The following is a 19,341-nucleotide window of genomic DNA, read 5'->3' as shown; positions in this document are numbered from 1 at the left end:
CTTCATACGTGCGGCACAGGATGAACTGAACTCACTATTTTAAAATCTTTGTACGATATAGTATTACATAAATCACCCTCGGGTGTTGTTATAAACAAGAAACACACCCGAGTACATGTATTTAATAAATAAAAGAATTTATACATTTATACAGTTCTGTGACATTAGGATATTTTTTTTGTTGTTGCTGCTGCATTCATACATGAATTTTGATTTTTTAATTTTTTTATAGGTTTTAGTTGAGGGTCTCAAGGGAGATTAGTTGTATTTAATTGATTTACCCTCTTTAGACAATGACATTGTTATGATTACTATTATTATTATTATTTGTTGGCAGATTGCAAGAGACATATATATTTTTCAGATTTTTATATCAGCAGCAACATCAACATTAAGATTTTTGTTTAAGTTGTATCCAAGACTAATACCAGATCTCAAAATTAATGCTAATTTGTTTAAGTTGTATCCAAGACAAATACCAGATCTCAAAATTAATGCTGATTTGCTATTCCTGAGTTAGTGATTTTGATGATGGATCACTAAACCCAGTTGTCATTAGAGCAGTGAAAATTACTGCTGGCTGTTTTCATAACAGTTAAGAAGTGGTCACGAGTCGGATTTGCTTTCATTTGGTTAATTGATATGTTTATTGGGTTAATTTTGTGTACTTACAAACATTCACCATTTTGAGAAGATACAAAATTCTCATGGCACAAATGGACTGGTGTTAAGCTACTAATTAGTGTAATTATTTTCAAAGCAGTCATTGAGCTGGTGGAACTTTCCTGGTATAATGCCCAAAGCACTGATGATAACAAGATATATAAAGTCTAAGGCCATTATTGACCAATCTGAAAAGGTCACTTTAGCTGACTCAACAAATAATCCAGAATTATACTGAACAATGTGTTTTAATATTTATATAATTGCTTATAAACATTCATTCCATTGTGTGGTAATAATTGTAAACATGTGGACATAGCAGCAGCCACAAAAACATAAGAAATTAGATGATGGCAATAGAGAATGTATTCACATATCTGATTTTAAAAAAGAAAGTGATAGAAATTCTGGGAAAATGTCAGATGTATGACCCATGAGAAGCTGTAATGTTGTGCACTGAGTATTTGGAGAAGTATAACATTGTCCAGGATTCTTTATTCTTGAGTCTTGTTGGTGAAATACAGTTAATATTGTTTTAGAGTTGATACTTTAAAAAAAAAATTGTGTAATTAGAAACTGCAATTGCTTCAAATTTTATTTTGGTGATTAGTGAAAATAATCTTATATTCAAGCCCTGCAAATACCATACAGTGCAATGTCATGATAGTTTTTTTTGGCTCAGTCCTTATTCAGTTGATGACTTTTGTATTATATGTAGGTGTTCCTTATGTGACCAGAAGTTCTTAAGTTCATTGCGCCTGATTGACCACCTGACCAGTGATCACTTGAAGAATGACTCATCCACCAAGTGGGAAAAAGTGTTTGAGGACTCAATAAACCATAGTGTTTACTTGCCAGAGCCAGATGAAACTCTGCCATCTCAGGAGAAAGATTTTGTCAACCTCCCACCAGAGCTTTCTAGAACACATCTTAATAGTGAGTACAAAAGAGAAAGGATTTAGGGATACATGCATACATATATTTAGCTCATAGCAAAATATATATTATCACAATAGTAACTGACATGACTTGTGCTCAATCCTTTTCTGTTTCATTTTCTTGAGTATAACTTAACATTATCAGGTAAAGATGTTATGTCACACAGGTCATAGGCATGATGTTATTATGTCACACATGTCATTGGCAATATGTTTTGATGTCACACAGTTCGTTGGCAATATGTTTTGATGTCACACAGTTCGTTGGCAATATGTTTTGATGTCACACAAGTCGTTAGCATGATGTTCAAGGTATTCAATTTATTTAAAAGTCATTTCAGTACAACATCATGCAATGTATTGCATAAACTCAATGATTTTCTTCTTATGATAAATAGATTCTAACATTTGTGCTCATGTTACCCACTGTAGGCTTTTGGAGGTAGAATAGACCTGATGTCACCCCCTGTGGGCTCTTGGAGGTAGGATGGGCCTACTGCTACCCATTGTAATCTCTAGGATATATAATAAGCCTAATGTTACCCCCTGTATGCTCTAGAATGTATAATAGGCCTGATGTTACCCCAGTAACTTCTAGAAGGTATAATACACCCATTGTTACCCCCTGTAGGTTCTAGGAGGTAGAATAGGCCTAATGTTACCCTGGCAGGCTATGGGAGGTAGAATGGGCCTGCTGTTACCCCCTGTAGGCTCTAGGAGGTAAAAGAAGCCTGATGTTACCCTGTTAAGCTCTAGGAGGTAGAATGGGCCTACTGTTACCCCCTGTAGGCTCTAGGATGTATAAATAGGCCTGATGTTACCCCTGTAGGCTCAGGAAGGTAGAATAGGCCTATTGTTAACCCCTGTAGGCTCTAGGAGGTTAAAGAGGCCTGATGTTACCTCCTTAAGCTCTAGGAGGTAGAATGGGCCTACTGTTACCCCCATGTAAGCTCTAGGATGGATAAATAGGCCTGTTGTTAACCCCTGTAGGCTATAGGAAATAGAATGGGACTGCTGTTTATGATGTTTAATTGGCCCTAAATGAAAATGACACTGATATGACTTCCTCCTTATTGGATGGTCACAGTAACATGGGGTTTTATGATGTCTGATTGGTCCTAAATGAAAATGACACTGATATGACTTCCTCCTTATTGGATGGTCATAGTAACATGGGGTTTTATGATGTCTGATTGGTCCTAAATGAAAATGACGCTGATATGACTTCCTCCTTATTGGATGGTCATAGTAACATGGGGTTTTATGATGTCTGATTGGCCCTAAATGAAAATGATGCTGATATGACTTCCTCCTTATTGGATGGTCATAGTAACATGGGGTTTTATTATGTCTGATTGATCCTAAATGAAAGTTCTGGTAGTAAAAATCCTATATCAGTTAGACTATTCATTCAGGATGTGTCGAGATAACACGATTTTCAAGATTGCCACCATATTTGCCATATTGGCTGACCCATTTATGATGACGGACATCTTGAAATTTTGTTATCTCTACTTTTCCTAAACATATGCTCACATTGACAGACATTTTATGATGTCTGGTTCATCGTAAATGAAAATGCTATCAATCTGACTTCCAATACAGCCACAATGGCAGCCATCATGTAAATCTTGTCAATGCAACTCTTTGTTTTTAAAGTTTATGAAGGAAATCAGCATGTGTATGCATGCTTGCACAGAGACAATGACATCATTTACTTGCTTGCTTTCAATTCTGAAGCTTTCTAGTTTCCTTGAGAAAAAACTGGCATTGATAGTGATTAAAGGCTCCATTATTTACAGACATGGGTGAGTGAATATTGGCCATGACAACAATCTCTCTGACTTGTTAGTTAGCTTTGATCTGAGTTAGCCCTGGTTACTTACATTGTTCCCAAAGTCAAATCTCTTTTGCATTCTCACATGGCTCAAATCATCTAAGCTTGTGCTTCTGACCAGTTGCTCAAACTGCTGTCATACAAGACAAGCTGCTTGATAGCCTTGGTCTCAGCTTGCAGGGTGAGTTAACTGATTGCCTGTTTGGGCTACCCAATCTGCAGGGTGAATTAACTGATTGTTTGGGCTACCCAATCTGCAGGATAAATTGACTGATTTTCCTGTTTGGGCTACCCAATCTACATTCAGTTTGACTTGAATGGTATGGTGGTTATAATGATGTAACCAGAATTCATGGTCAAGAACCAGTTATCATCCACTGGTAGTCAGAAAATAACATTATTTAATCCTTTGAGAAAGGTGAGATTCCAAGGGCCAGTTTATGCTCCCAAGTGCTACCTGAAATGCACTAAAAGCATTCATCAGGACTTGCAAACATTTTTCTCCTGGTGCTAGACATCACACTCTAAGCTTCAGTCTACTCACTGAAATGGGCAATTTGCTCAGTATATACTGAAAACATACAGGAAAATACAAGTTCATGAGATTAGAGCATTCTCTTCAAGATTCGCTTTTGAATGCAAATTTTCAATTTTTATTGATGCTTTTGGCTGGCAGAAACAGTCAACCTTCTTGAGTTTTATCTTCATGCTTAAATTCAAAGAAATTAACTGAATCTGGTAGGTATGGTGGCAGTTGCCCATATGTCCAGCTCACCAAGTTAAAGCCGGTAATCCATCATCATTGCAATGGGTTAAAGCTTTCACGGGATTCACCTGGAATTTTCCTCAAGAGAAAACATGTTTCTCCTCATTCTTTAAAGCTTCACAGTCATTAACTGTTACCCATTGGTTGTGATACCCATTGTTACAAGAGTGATTTTATCCCTTACATGAGGACCCATACCATAAAGTCCTCCAGGAGGTAACCAAGGTAGCGGTTGGATGCAAATACATTTCCTCTCTCTCTTGCCTATTCTCCTAACATTAATGTGATTGGGTAATGTATTCAGTGGAGAAAGGAAATTATTATTGGAATTTATATATTTCTGAGAATACTTACCAATAAAGATTACACCCTTCCCCCACATATCCCCATTAATCTATTGCTCAGTCTTAAACAGAAAAACTTATGGTATTTGGGTAGACTCCTGGCTGTTTCCAGTGGAGGTAAGAGTTACTTCCCCTATATACTTTTTTTTTATTTTTTATAAGGGATATATATTTAAATGTCATTGCTTGTCAAGGGACAGTACTCAGACCATTTGTAAGCTAGGAGGTTTCATACAACACAGATAAAAGAAGCAAGTAACATGTATCTGTTAAATGTTTTGTCTCTCCTGGAATAGGAGATTGATGTGTATATCATTTTCCAGCAATAATGGAATGGCATTTTTATCATCAACAATGTTAAGATGATTTATTTTTTTATTTTTTAAGCCATATACAGTACTTGCTCACTGTAATTGTATTCATGGGAACCATAAAAGTGGTTTGCTGCATGGAGTACTGTACCATGTCGTGCAAACAAGACACAGATTTCAACCTTACACCAAGAGAGTACTACACCATATGTCATAGTTTGCAAACAGATTTCAGTAGAGTCCTTGTCTTATTTTGAAGCTGCACAGGATGATGGCAAAAAAGAAGAAAGCCAGTCTGGACCAGGGTCTTCAGCCTCTTCCCCAGAGGCTGACACTACATCAATAGCCGATGGAAGTTTGGAACCATCCTGCTTCTTGAACAACAGTCCCAGGATGGTGACTGGCCAATCAGAACAAGAGAGGAGCAAGTCTGAGAAGGCTGATGATGAAACAGTTACCATAGTAAAGATGGAAGGTATCCAATTTGTATCATGCCTGTATTAGCAGATAGACACGGGTATCACATCTGACAGGTAGACACAGGTATCACATCTGACATGTAGACATAGGTATCACATATCTAACAGACAGACACAGGTATCACATATCTAACAGACAGACACAGGTATCACATCTAACAGATAGACACAGATGTCATATATCTAACAGATAGACACAGGTATCACATCTTATAGACACAGGTCTCATATATCTAACAGACAGACACATGTATCACATCTAACAGATAGACATAGGTGTCACATCTAACAGACACATGTATAATATCAAGCAGACAGACACAGGTATCACATCTGATAGATAGACATGGGTATCACATATCTAACAGACAGACACAGATATATATTTTGCAGATGGGACATGGGTATCACATATCTAGCAGTAACAGTGGCTGCAGCAGCCTTAACATTAAGTCTTTTGTTATAATTTATTTAAATTGTTTTGGCCTAGCATATTTCATGGGACAGTTTGTATATGATTACTAAAAATATACTGTGATCAATAGCTTTATCCTGTACTTGTTGAAGATATACTATGATCAATTGCTTTATCTGGTAATGTGAGATATACTTTGATAAATAGCTTTATTGTGTACTGGGTAAAGATATACTGTGATTGATTGTTTTATTTTGTACTGAGTGAAGATATACTGTGCTCAGTTGCTTTATCCTGTAATGTGAAGATATGCTGGGATCGATTCCTTTATCCTGTACTGATTGAAGATAGAGTTCAACTTATGTGATTTTTCCAAAACCCCAATGTTTCACAGGGGTGGGTGTGGTGGAGAGAAAGAATGGAGAGGATTAGGAATAACAACCTCCACTCTCTCAGCACACATTCTCATAATAAAAGTTGCTATGGGACCTCACAGAGAAGAGCTATGCATACCACTTTCTCACAGAGTTGCATCCAGTGACCACCACGGAGTTTACGTTGTCTCAATATAATGCACATTATTACTGTTGCTGATCCCTACAAGCATGCCCTAAAGAGGCTCACAGAGCAAGAGATATGCACCACTTTGTTTACATCATTATTTCTTTTGATTGCAGTTTGCTTTTTTATTATTGAAAAATAAACCGTGATCATTTTGTTAATTATAAACATTTCCAAGTTCTTTAGAAGATAATATGATACATAATGCCAAATAAAATTTAGATAATATTAACATAATGACAGTTTCTCTAAAACTGTATTATTACTTCATTTTGTGTAATTAATCTAATGATTATTTTTTTAAAGCTATTATCAGAATCTTCAGATTCTTACATGCCCTTATTGCTGTTGCAGTTCATACAGTATGCTTTCTTAATCATGAAATAAAAGTCAGTGATATTGTACTCCCTGCAGTGAAAATAATGATATACATATAATTTTCTTTGACATCCAATGATGGCATTATAGAGGGGTAACTGAAACTTGAGAAATCATTAATCGGGCAGTTGCTGTATCAACATGGAAAAGCAAAAATTAAAAAGTGTTATTAAGATATTTTGCCTTTATTTTAATTTAAACTCTGTTGTTTGTATTAATTATCAAAGTAGCTTTTTTTCTAATGCAAATGGTCACAGAAAGTCATCCTAGATATATGTAGGTTGACACATACACTTTTTGAAGATAAATACTCGTGTAGAAACTAATAACGGTACATCAGAAGCTGGCAAAATGGTTTGTTTCCTTGCTTTTGACTTGTCAATTTCATGTGCAAACTACTAACCTAAAAGCAGAACAGCAGCTCTTTTGCAGGTTTTAAAAGTAGAGTGCACTTTTTTTCTTTACTCCTCACAATTTAGCCCTAAGGGATCATGTGCTACAAAAGCATATATAACTAACACAGAGATTATGATTAAACCAATAAATAGAATCTAAAAATGAAATTAAAAAGAAAAGATATTTATTTGGTTAAAATACATCTGTTTGAATAAGTAGACTATTGCATTTATGGACTTAAAATCCTAATACAGCATTAACTTAACTTTGTGACAATGGGGGAAATAACCCTTCATGATAAAATCCTGCAGTCACCTCTGCTTTCATCAATAATGTGTATAATAACCACACAACTTTCATCAGTAACACTGGTCTACAGCCAAATTGCTTCCAAAATAAATGTGGTCAAACTTTACTAATTCTGGGTCACTGAGAATGAAAATGATGCTTAAAATTGTTGACTGGCTCTAGATTTAATGATATGATACTGGGTCAGTATATACGACCCTTGACTTGGGAATGGTGCGGAGGATAAGTGAGTTATAAAGGGAAGGGATCTCAATTGAAACCAGAAACGACTAAAATACACCTTTGACTGGATCTATGAATAAATCTATGACTGGGTTTGGACAATACTTTCATTTTAGGCAGAACAATAAATGATGCAATCTTAAGCTGGTATTGCATCATACATGATGTGAATTGCATCATGTTATTCCTAGAAGTCATGGATGATGCAATCATAACTAAGCTTGCACCACTCTGCTGAACAAATTGTCCTATATCAGATCTAGAAATCATACAGTGTCGAGCTCTCTTATTGTTCACTGTTTGATTTTGCAGAGGGACTTGTTTCTGTTTAGCCAAAGTGAGCAGAGATAACTTATATTTGTATGAACAATGCAAATAACTTCTGCTATGTTTGTGGTGAAGTGACTTTTGCATCACAGAAGTGCAATATAACCACTGTGGTTAAGAAAGCCTATCACATTTATTTTGGCTGCAAAATTGGAGATCAAGACAAGAGGTGGGTCCCACACATATGTTGCAACACTTGTGCAACAAATCTTTGCCAGTGGTTGAACAGGAAAAGGAAATCTATGCCTTTTGCAGTGCCAACAGATCATATCAGCACTTGTTACTTCTGTATGGTCCTCCAGTTGGGAAAGGTGTGTCAAAGAAGAAAAAGTGGACTGTGCATTATCCAAACATTCCATCATCTATAAGCCCAGTACCTCACGGAGAAGGACTGCCAGTTCCTGATGCACCAGAATCATTTTCACTTGAGTCAGACAAGGAAGAGGATGAGGATGAAACTTCTAGTCCTGAACCATCAATGTCACATAACCCATATTTTATCCCATCCTCCTCTGAATCAAACCTCATAACACAAGGTGAACTGAATGATTGTATCAGGGATTTGGAACTATCCAAGAGTATGGCAGAGCAGTTAGGCTCCAGACTACTGTAGTGGAATCTGTTGGCAGGTGATGTTAGGTTTCCATGTTCCATGACCGTCAGAAGGATCTTGTCCCATTTTTCTTCCTGTAAAGTGATCTTGTAGCCTGAAACAACATCAGTGGTGTGATGGCAGCCGTCAACATCATTCATGATTCAGAATGAGTGGAGACTGTTCATTGATTCATCAAAGACAAGTCTTAATTCTGTTTTGCTCTATAATGCCAATGTTTTGCCATCAATTCCAGTTAGTCATGCAGTCCACATAAAGGAAACCTGTGAAAACATGAAACAAATTTTGGGGTGAATAAACTATGACCAACATCAGTGGCAGCTTTGTGACTCTTTTAAGGTTCTTTCCTGCTTGATCTGCAGACTGGATACACAAAGTACTGCTGTTTTCTCTGCAAATGGGATAGTCATGTGAGAAATACCCACTACATCAAGAGAGATTGGCCACACCAACAGTCATTGGAGCCTGGGTAGAAAAGTGTTCAGCATCCACCGCTTGTTGAATCAATGAAGAATTTGCTATGACCCTTGCACATCAAGCTGGGTCTGATGAAGAACTTTGTCAAGGCTATAGACAAAACACAAGCAGCTTTCAAGTCCTTCATGGAAAATTTCCAAGGTTAAATGAAACTAAGATAAAGGAAGGTATCTTTGTTGGTCCTTAGATTCGTGAACTTCTTCAAGATGATGCATTTGACCACGCACCCATGCACTGTGTGGCAAGGAAAAGACGGCATGGAGCGCCTTACAGTTAGTGGCAACAAATTTTCTCAGAAATAACACGGCAGACAACTACAGGGAGTTGGTGGAGAACCTCCTCAAGGCATACAAAAGCCTTGGATGCAACATGTCACTAAAGACACTCTCATCTAGATTAACTGTGGAGCAGTGAGTGATGAGTATGGCGACTGATTTCAGCAGGACATTGCAACAATGGAGAAACGCTGTCAGGGCAAATGGAGCCCATCAGTGCTTGCAGACTATTGCTGGACAGTGACAAGAGATACTCCATTTAATGAATACAAGAGACAAGCCAAGAAGTGCCAAGTAGACACTGAATAAGGACTAAACTATGTACTCATATATACATAATAGTTTTTTTGCCTTCTGTTTCATAATGAATTTTATTTATATAACCCTTTGCTGTTTTTAAAAGTGCTACATAAACAGGACAGGTGAAATATTATCATGTAAGCAACCATAAAGACATGAAAAGACCTAGGTTTACAGTTTATTATTAAAACTCTACTATCTATATACACAGACGTAAAATGTAAAAACTTAAATATCTTGGAAACAGTAGCAAATCAGTTGTTTTAATTGTCTCATTTTGAATTTAGCACATCAAAATCCATAATAAATATCACATTTTATCTTGTAAGCAGACAGCTTATAAAAAAAATTGTTGACCAGTGTAATTTATACACTAATTTGATGACTTTCATCAATAATTAAAACAAATAATTACATGGCTTACATCAATAATTTGTACTATATTCACATGACTTACATCAGTAATTATTTGTGCTGTATTCACATGACTTTCATCAATAATTTGTACTATATTCACATGACTTACATCAGTAATTATTTGTGCTATATTCACATGACTTACATCAGTAATTATTTGTACTATATTCACATGACTTACATCAGTAATTATTTGTACTATGTTCACATAACTTTCATCAATAATTTATACTATATTCACATGACTTTCATCAATAATTTATACTATATTCACATGACTTACATCAGTAATTATTTGTGCTATATTCACATGACTTACATAGTAATTATTTGTACTATATTCACATGACTTACATCAGTAATTATTTGTACTGTGTTCACATAACTTTCATCAATAATTTGTGCTATATTCACGTGACTTTCATCAATAATTTGTACTATATTCACATGACTTACATCAGTAATTATTTGTGCTATATTCACATGAATAATTTGTACTTTATTCGCCAATCACGTCTTTCATCAATAATTTGTACTCTAATCACATGACTTTCATCAATAATTTGTACTTTAATCGCCAATCACGTCTTTCATCAATAATTTGTACTCTAATCACATGACTTTCATCAATAATTTGTACTTTAATCGCCAATCACATGTCTTTTATCAATAATTTGTCCTATTATCACATGATTTTCAGAAGATGAAGACCAGCAGACTAGCTCCAGGGATGAAAACATGAAAGATGACACTGCTGACAAATCAGACAGCCAGGAGGTAAGGAATGTCTGACAAAAGTCATAACATTTCTGCTCTTTTTTTAATTTGTCATGAAAGTAAAGAATAAGTTCATAACACTCCAAAAGGATGTCGTATTTTTTATGCTTTTGAAGCATTTCATTGATTTTATTTCTGACAAAAAATTTTTTTATTCCAGTTATCCAAACCATTCTTGTATCTGATGTTAATTCCAATTATCCAAACCATTCTTGTGTCTGATGTTGATTCCAATTATCCAAACCATTCTTGTGTCTAATGTTGATTCCAATTATCCAAACCATTCTTGTGTCTGATGTTGATTCCAGTTGTCCAAACCATTCTTCTGTCTGATGTTGATTCCAATTATCCAAACCATTCTTGTGTCTGATGTTGACTCCAGTAATCCAAATCATTCTTGTGTCTTGTGTTGATTCCAATAATCTTGGTTATTCTTGTGTCTTGTGTTGATTTCAATAATCCAAACCATTCTTGTGTCTTGTGTTGATTTCAATAATCCAGACCATTCTTGTGTCTTGTGTTGATTCCAATAATCCCGATCATTCTTGTGTCTTGTGTTGATTTCAGTAATCCAAACCATTCTTGTGTCTTGTGTTGGTTTCAATAATCCAGACCATTCTTGTGTCTTGTGTTGATTTCAATAATCCAAACCATTCTTGCATCTTGTGTTCATTCCAGTTATCCAAAACATTTTTGTGTCTTGTGTTCAGTTTGGATGGTTCTTAATGTTGCTTGAAAATGTTGGGCCAAGGGGGTATATCCTATTAAAGAAGAAAGCTGTTTTCTGTACCCAGAAAGAGGTATCAGAGGAAGAAGATAATGCAGAGGAAGGTTTGGAAGAGAGTGCTGTGAATGATTCTGCACAGCGAACAGTGGTGAAAGGATCAGATTTGATACAGCGCCTAGGTTACCTGCCCATGACCATGCAGATTTTCCAGAAGATGAGGGATACATTTGGGAATGAGGAATGTGAGTTTTGTGGCCGCCTTTTCTACAACAAGTCTGACTATGAACCACATGTCAGGACTCACACAGGTAGGGAGAAGTTATAGTATGTACTTCACAATTTAAGAATAAAGCTTGATGTAACAAATTGACTTTTAGTTGCAAGACGATGGCACAGCTGGTAAAGTAACATGAACATCCTCAGATGTTATCTCCATTCTAACACAGAGAAAAAAATATGCACATTTATTAAAAAATGAAATCTTGTGACTATTACAAGCAGTGTCAGAATTGTATGTGGAATCAAGACTTTTGATTGTGGATTGTGTGCCACATTTCTAAATGAAGCTCTTGCACCATGGAAATTGCAGACTTGCAAAATGAAAGAATAATCACATTATATTGTCAGGAATTAAATCATTGATAAGGAGTCAGGAATTAAATCTCATTGATAAGGAATCAGGAATTAAATCATTGATAAGGAGTCAGGAATTAAATCTCATTGATAAGGAGTCAGGAATTAAATCATTGATAAGGAGTCAGGAATTAAATCTCATTGATAAGGAGTCAGGAATTAAATCTCATTGATAAGGAGTCAGGAATTAAATCTCACTGATAAGGAATCAGGAATGAAATCTCATTGATAAGGTATCAGCAAATAAAATTTCTTTGATAAGGAATCAGGAATTAAATCACATTGATAAGGTATCAGCAAATAAAATTTCTTTGATAAGGAATCAGGAATTAAATCTCATTGATAAGGAGTCAGGAATTAAATCATTGATAAGGAGTCAGGAATTAAATCTCATTGATAAGGAGTCAGGAATTAAATCTCATTGATAAGGAGTCAGGAATTAAATCTCACTGATAAGGAATCAGGAATGAAATCTCATTGATAAGGTATCAGCAAATAAAATTTCTTTGATAAGGAATCAGGAATTAAATCACATTGATAAGGTATCAGCAAATAAAATTTCTTTGATAAGGAATCAGGAATTAAATCTCATTGATAAGGAGTCAGGAATTAAATCTCATTGATAAGGTATCAGCAATTAAAATCTTATTAATAAGGAATCAGGAATTAAATCTCATTGGTAAGGTATCAGCATTTAAAATCTCATTGATAAGGAATCAGGAATTAAATCTCATTGATAAAGTGTCAGCAATTAAAATCTCATTGATAAGGAATCAGGAATTAAATCCCACTGATAGGTACCAGCAGTTAAAATCTCATTGATAAAGAATCAGGAATTAAATCTCATTGATAAGGTATCAGCAGTTAAAATCTCATTGATAATATAAGTTCAATGCAAACGTATCTTGCTCCAAGTCTTGGGGGAAAATTATAGAAATTGCTTATTTTGTCTTCAAATTCAAAATGTAAGTTATTCCCAGTTGTACGAATTTCAAGTAAGAGTTATGTTTTTATTCTTTATTCTGAAATCACATTATCATCAGAAGCATTTCTAGCAGCATGATGTAAAATCTCACTTTAAGAAAAAAATTGAGAAGACAAGTTGAACTGGTATCTGGGCCCTTCCACTTCTTTTGCCCAGCTGGTTTCCTTGTCCTACTTCATAAACACCAGCAGAGAATGTGGTTCTGATTATTTGTTTATGTTTTAACCTCTGCTGGTCATAGACCAAAAGATCTTATGGGATGGTCTGTTGCCTATCATCTGTTATAAGTTTGTCCATTAGCACAAGTTTCTTGTTCCTGCTCCTCCTAAACTTCATGGAGGACTGCCTTGGAACTTCACACATGCACCCCTAAACTTCATGGAGGACTGCCTTGGAACTTCACACATGCACTCCTAAACTTCATGGAGGACCGCCTTGGAACTTTACACATGCACTCATCCCATGGTCAAGATAGTCCTTCATGGACATCCAATATGGTTGTCACATTGGCATCTTGAAAATCTTGTTATCACTATTCTTTCTGAATGGATGGTCATATCAACATGATGTTTTCACTGTAAGACATTTTATGTTGTCTAGTTGATCCTGAATGAAAATGATGCTGATATAACATCCAGTATGTCCACAATGGCAGCCATATTGAAAATCTTATTGCTATTCTACTTGAAGAAAATGTCATATTGACATGGGATTTTCACCAGAAGACATCTTGTCCTCAATGAAAATGGTGTTCCTCTTAACTAAGGGAAGAACTCTTTAGAGCCCTTGGATCAGTAGCTCGGCTCTCATGGTCACTGTTGCCTAAAATTGTTTTATATTTCCAGATAATAACTTTAATTCCAGTGAACAGTTTTCAACACAGCCTGAAACTTTTTTCCCCTTAGCCAAAGGAAAAACCCTGTTGGGATTAGCAGATCACTGTGGCTGAAATAGATTGTGCCTATCCATTTCATTCCCAAATATTAACGTTAATTATACTGAACAAATTTCAGGACAATGTGGTATATGTGTTTCCTTTTGCTGGAGGAAAAACCTATTGATTTTGGGGGCCATTAGTGTAATGAGATTCACTCCGAGTTGCCAACCATCCCAATTCTGGTGGATTTGTTATTCCAATTTTTAACTTCAGATTATGTCATTCAGTCACTTAAATCAAATTCCAATTTTCTGATTAGCTAAAATTCTACATAGGTGAACTACAACTTGAACACTTCTAACACCTTAACACTGAACTCAAACAAGCAAAGTGAGAATTATACTTAGATGGAATAAAAAGCATTTACTTCAGGAACACCATATAATACATGCAAAGAATGCCATGCCTTTGCCATCTTATCTCAACAACCAATGAGAATTATACCTAGATAATAAAAAAAACATGTACTACGAAACTCCATATAGGGTATGCAAAGAAAACCATGCCTTTGCAGTCTTATCTCAACAGCCAGTGAGAATTATACCTACATGAAAAAACATGTACTCAACTCCATGTAAAGATTCCATGGATGGCACAAATAGCTACAGTGACATCTGAGTCCATTGAAGCAGTTAAGAACAATCCTGTCCTTTGTTTATTGACTATGTTTTATTTGTTTACCAAAATAAAAGTTACTGGTCAGGTAGATAATGAACTTGATTTTGGACAAGGTCAGGTCCAGAATACAGTTATACATAAAATAATCATGGAGAAAACACTAACAAACAATACAGATTAAATATATATAACAATGTACAGTGACAAAGAAAGTAAATGGAAGTTTTCTTGTTAAATTGACATGTTAGTCACATTTAAATTCATGATCAAAAACCTTTTATTTTCCTGTTAATATCTCCTAAACTGAGTACATTTTATGATAAAGTCAAAAATATACCTTCATAATGACTCTTAAAAGGTAAAATAGCATTAAAAAATGCATTGTTCTTTGTTTCTATTTTAATCCTAGGAGAAAAACCATTTGCCTGTCCAAAGTGTGGATATCGGACCATCACAAAAGACAACTTGAAGCGGCATATCGAGAAAGAACATGAGAATGCAACATATCCATGTAATGATTGTGATTTTATAGCTGTCAGCAGGACCCAACTCTGGAACCATCAACTGAAACACAAAGGTCTCAAGGGAGTAGAGTGTCCAGAGTGTGATCAGCAGTTTGAAAGGTTAAAAATTATTTGTATGAAATTTTTTTCCCCATAATTGGTAAATGTCAAGTTGTTGTCTTATATCATGCATGAACTCCAGTTCTGATTAGAGTAATTGTTACAATCAGGACTAATTTATTAGCCTTTCTGCTACAGCCAATAATACTGACAATCAGGATTAAGTTTATGACTTAGCTCTAAAGTCAATAATACTGACAGTTGGGAATTTTTTACTTGCTTCTACAGCCAATAATACTGACCGCTCTGGTGGCCTAGAGGTTAGAGCGTCTGCCTTAGAAGCGGGAGGTCATGGGTTAGAACCCCAGCTGAGTCACACCAAAGACTTACAAAAATGGTACTAACAGCTGCCTCCCTTGGTGCTCAGCATTAAGAGGTTAGTGTTAGGACTGGTCGACCTGGTGTCGGGATAATGTGACTGGATGGGACATTATGCTACATGTCTACGGCTTGATGCCCCAGTGCTAGACATCACTATAAACTGCCACACTGCAGACATCGTAGCAATATGACTGAAAAATTGTTAAAGCTATGTTAAAAATCCTAATCACACATACACACACCCAATAATACTGACAGTCAGAACTAAGTTTTTTGAATTGCCTGCTACAGTCAATACTGAAAATCAGGACTAAGTTTTTGAATTGCCTGCTACAGTCAATAATACTGACAGTCAGGACTAAGTTTTTGAGTTGCCTGCTACAGTCAATAATACTGACAGTCAAGACTAAGTTTTTGAGTTGCCTGCTACAGTCAATAATACTGACAGGATTAAGATTTTGAGTTGCCTGCTACGATCAGTAATACTGACAGTCAGGACTAGGTTTTTTAGTTGCCTGCTACAGTCAATAATACTGACAGTCAGGACTAAGTTTTTGAGTTGCCTGCTACACTCAGTAATACTGACAGTCAGGATTAAGTTTTTGAGTTGCCTGCTACAGTCAATATTACTGACAGTCAGGATTAAGTTTTTGAGTTGCCTGCTACAGTCAATAATACTGACAGTCAGAACTAAGTTTTTGAGTTGCCTGCTACAGTCAATAATACTGACAGTCAGGGCAAAGTTTTTGAATTGCCTGCTTCAGTCAATAATACTGACAGTCAGAACTAAGTTTTTGAGTTGCCTCTACATTCAATAATACTGACAGTCAGGAATAAGTTTTTGAATTGCCTGCTACAGTCAATAATACTGACAGTCAGGGCCAAGTTTTTGAGTTGCCTGCTACAGTCAATAATACTCACAGTCAGGACTAAGTTTTAGAGTTGCCTGAACAGTCAATAATACTGAAAATCAGGATTGTGTTTTTGAGTTGCCTCTATAGCCAATAATACTAACAGTCAGGATTAAGTTTTCAACTTGCCTGCTGCAATCATCAAGACTAGGTATTTACCTGCTACAGTCAGTAATACCAATGATAAGGAGTAAATGTTTGACTGCTACGGCTATTAGTGTAACAAAGCTAAAATATTTCAGGTGTTAACATTTAATGGATCAAAGAAGACATGCCTGAATTTCAGTTACCTGATAATTGAGGCATGTGTTTTCTTATTTTTCCAGTGTGAAGCAATTGCGGAACCATGTTATTGTAAAGCATCCTGATGCTAATAAAGAAGAGCTACAGAAAATCACAGGGTACAAACATAAGCTGCAGGGAAAGATGGGTAAGTCAGTTTTTGGCCAAATTACAAAGCAAATTCAGCTATGAATTGATGATGTCTGTTTGTCTTTCCATCTGTCTGGTGTCAACACTTAGGTTAGGAATGGAATTATTTTTTTCAGAAACTATTGCTTGTTCTTTCACATGTATTGTATTTAGATGTCATATTCGGTATTACACCTTCGGTGAAATTCAGACCACTGTGATCTAGAAACAATTCATTAATGCAAATTGGTATCATGATTGAAGTAAATAAATTGATGGTATTGATTGAAGTAAATAAATTTTATTCATTGTAATTTATCACCGTTGAGACTGTGTACAAATACAACTGAGACCATGTACAGATAAAACTGAGACCATGTACTTATACAACTGAGACCATGTACTGATACAGATGAGACCATGTACTGATACAACTGAGACCATGTACTGATACTACTGAGTCCATGTACAAATACAACTGAGACCATGTACAGATACAACTGAGACCCTGTATGGATACAGCTGAGACCATGTACTGATACAACTGAGACCATGTACTGATACAACTGAGACCATGTACTGATACAGCTGAGACCATGTACTGATACAGCCAATACCATGCACTGATACAACCGAGACCATGTACTGATACTACTGAGACCCTGTATGGATACAGCTGAGACCATGTACTGATACAACTGAGACCATGCACAGATACAGCTGAGACCATGCACTGATGCAGCTGAGACCATGTACTGATACAACTGAGACCATGCACTGATACAGCCGAGACCATGCACTGATACAGCTGAGACCATGTACTGATACAGCCGAGACCATGTACTGATACAACTGAGACCATGCACTGATACAGCCAAGACCATGTACTGATACAGCCAATATCATGCACTGATACAGCCGAGACCATGTGCTGATACTACTGAGACCCTGTATGAATACAGCCGAGACCATGTACTGATACTACTGAGACCATGTACTGATACAACTGAGACCATGTACAGATACAACTGAGACCATGTACTGATACAACTGAGACCATGTACTGATACAGCTGAGACCATGTACTGATACAACTGAGACCATGCACTGATACAGCCGAGACCATGTACTGATACAGCCAATACCATGTACTGATACAGCCAAGACCATATAATGATACTACTGAGACCCTGTATGGATACAGCTGAGACCATGTACTGATACAACTGAGACCATGTACTGATACAACTGAGACCATGTACTGATACAGCCGAGACCATGTACTGATACAGCCAATACCATGTACTGATACTACTGAAACCCTGTATGGATACAGCCGAGACCATGTACTGATACTACTGAGACCCTGTATGGATACAGCTGAGACCATGTACTGATACAACTGAGACCATGTACTGATACAGCTGAGACCATGTACTGATACATCATAAGAAATAATTCATAGATTTGTTTTTGAAAATAATATGTAAATTATTCTCTTTTCTTTCAAATGGAGAATTATCTATAATCAGAACAACAAGAAATAGTTTAAAACTCCAAATGTTGAATGAGGTATGAGAGTACAACTGTATAGTATGGCCTACTTTCAGAAGATTATGTGCCAGTCTGGCATCTGGAAATCTCCACTGTGTGGTGTTATGACTTTTGTACTAAAATATGTTACAGAAAAAAAGTGAAACCAACACTTTAAGTAAAACTACAGTTTATTTCCCTACAATACAAAATATTAAATTCAAAAGACTTTGTTGTGAATTAAATCCGAGATAATCCTAAATGTCCTTATCACAAATCCAAAAGAAGGAATGTTCTAAAAATGTAAAATGAATTTGAATTTCATTAGTCTTGAATGTCCTGATGTAACACAAGGATGCAGTCCAGAAGGTCTTTGAGTTCACAAAAATCCAAAGTAGTGTGTACAAGTCCAACAAATTGAATGAGCACATTAGTAATTCCAATGAATATTTTAAATAAATTATCCTTCTCAAATTGCATTGGACATAAACTAACTAGCTAGACTTCCAGAGATTGATCTGGAACTGGAATTTTTTGTTTATGAAATCCCTATTTATACACATTTTCACTTGACCTATAATGTATTAGAATATTAAGATTTCTGAGGGAAAACTGAGTCTAAGTGTAAACAAGACTGATCTTGAACTCTTGCTGTGCAAACAAGTCTGTTTCTGGAATGTTCTGAACGAAAAAGTTATGTCAGCATGTTATTTACAACCTACAATAATGGACAAAAGTTGAGCACACAATATAGATATACAAAATAGTGGAGTGTGGCCTGCTTTCAGAAGATTATGTGCCAGTCTGGCTTCTGGAAATTTCCAGTATGCACAATAT

The 19,341-nt window shown here is 36.0% G+C and overlaps 1 protein-coding gene across 3 annotated transcripts in view; it reads left to right on the top strand.

The window, feature by feature from the left end:
• Positions 1-19,341, top strand: part of LOC149785875 (uncharacterized) — an 81,163-nt gene that overhangs the window by 40,344 nt on the left and 21,478 nt on the right. For all 3 annotated transcript variants that reach the window (XM_089979859.1, XM_089979858.1, XM_089979860.1), the window contains exons 9-14: positions 1,382-1,599; positions 5,119-5,334; positions 10,729-10,805; positions 11,600-11,840; positions 15,115-15,328; positions 16,887-16,990. In XM_089979859.1, coding sequence (XP_089835985.1) covers positions 1,382-1,599; positions 5,119-5,334; positions 10,729-10,805; positions 11,600-11,840; positions 15,115-15,328; positions 16,887-16,990 — 1,070 coding nt within the window. The remainder of the gene's footprint in view (positions 1-1,381; positions 1,600-5,118; positions 5,335-10,728; positions 10,806-11,599; positions 11,841-15,114; positions 15,329-16,886; positions 16,991-19,341) is intronic.

This window comes from Sinohyriopsis cumingii, chromosome 13 (assembly GCF_028554795.1).
Source record: "Sinohyriopsis cumingii isolate HCF-2022 chromosome 13, ASM2855479v2, whole genome shotgun sequence".
Taxonomy (NCBI): domain Eukaryota; kingdom Metazoa; phylum Mollusca; class Bivalvia; order Unionida; family Unionidae; genus Sinohyriopsis; species Sinohyriopsis cumingii.
The sequence above is the reverse complement of the archived record's forward strand: the minus strand, read 5'-3'. Positions and strand labels throughout refer to the sequence as shown.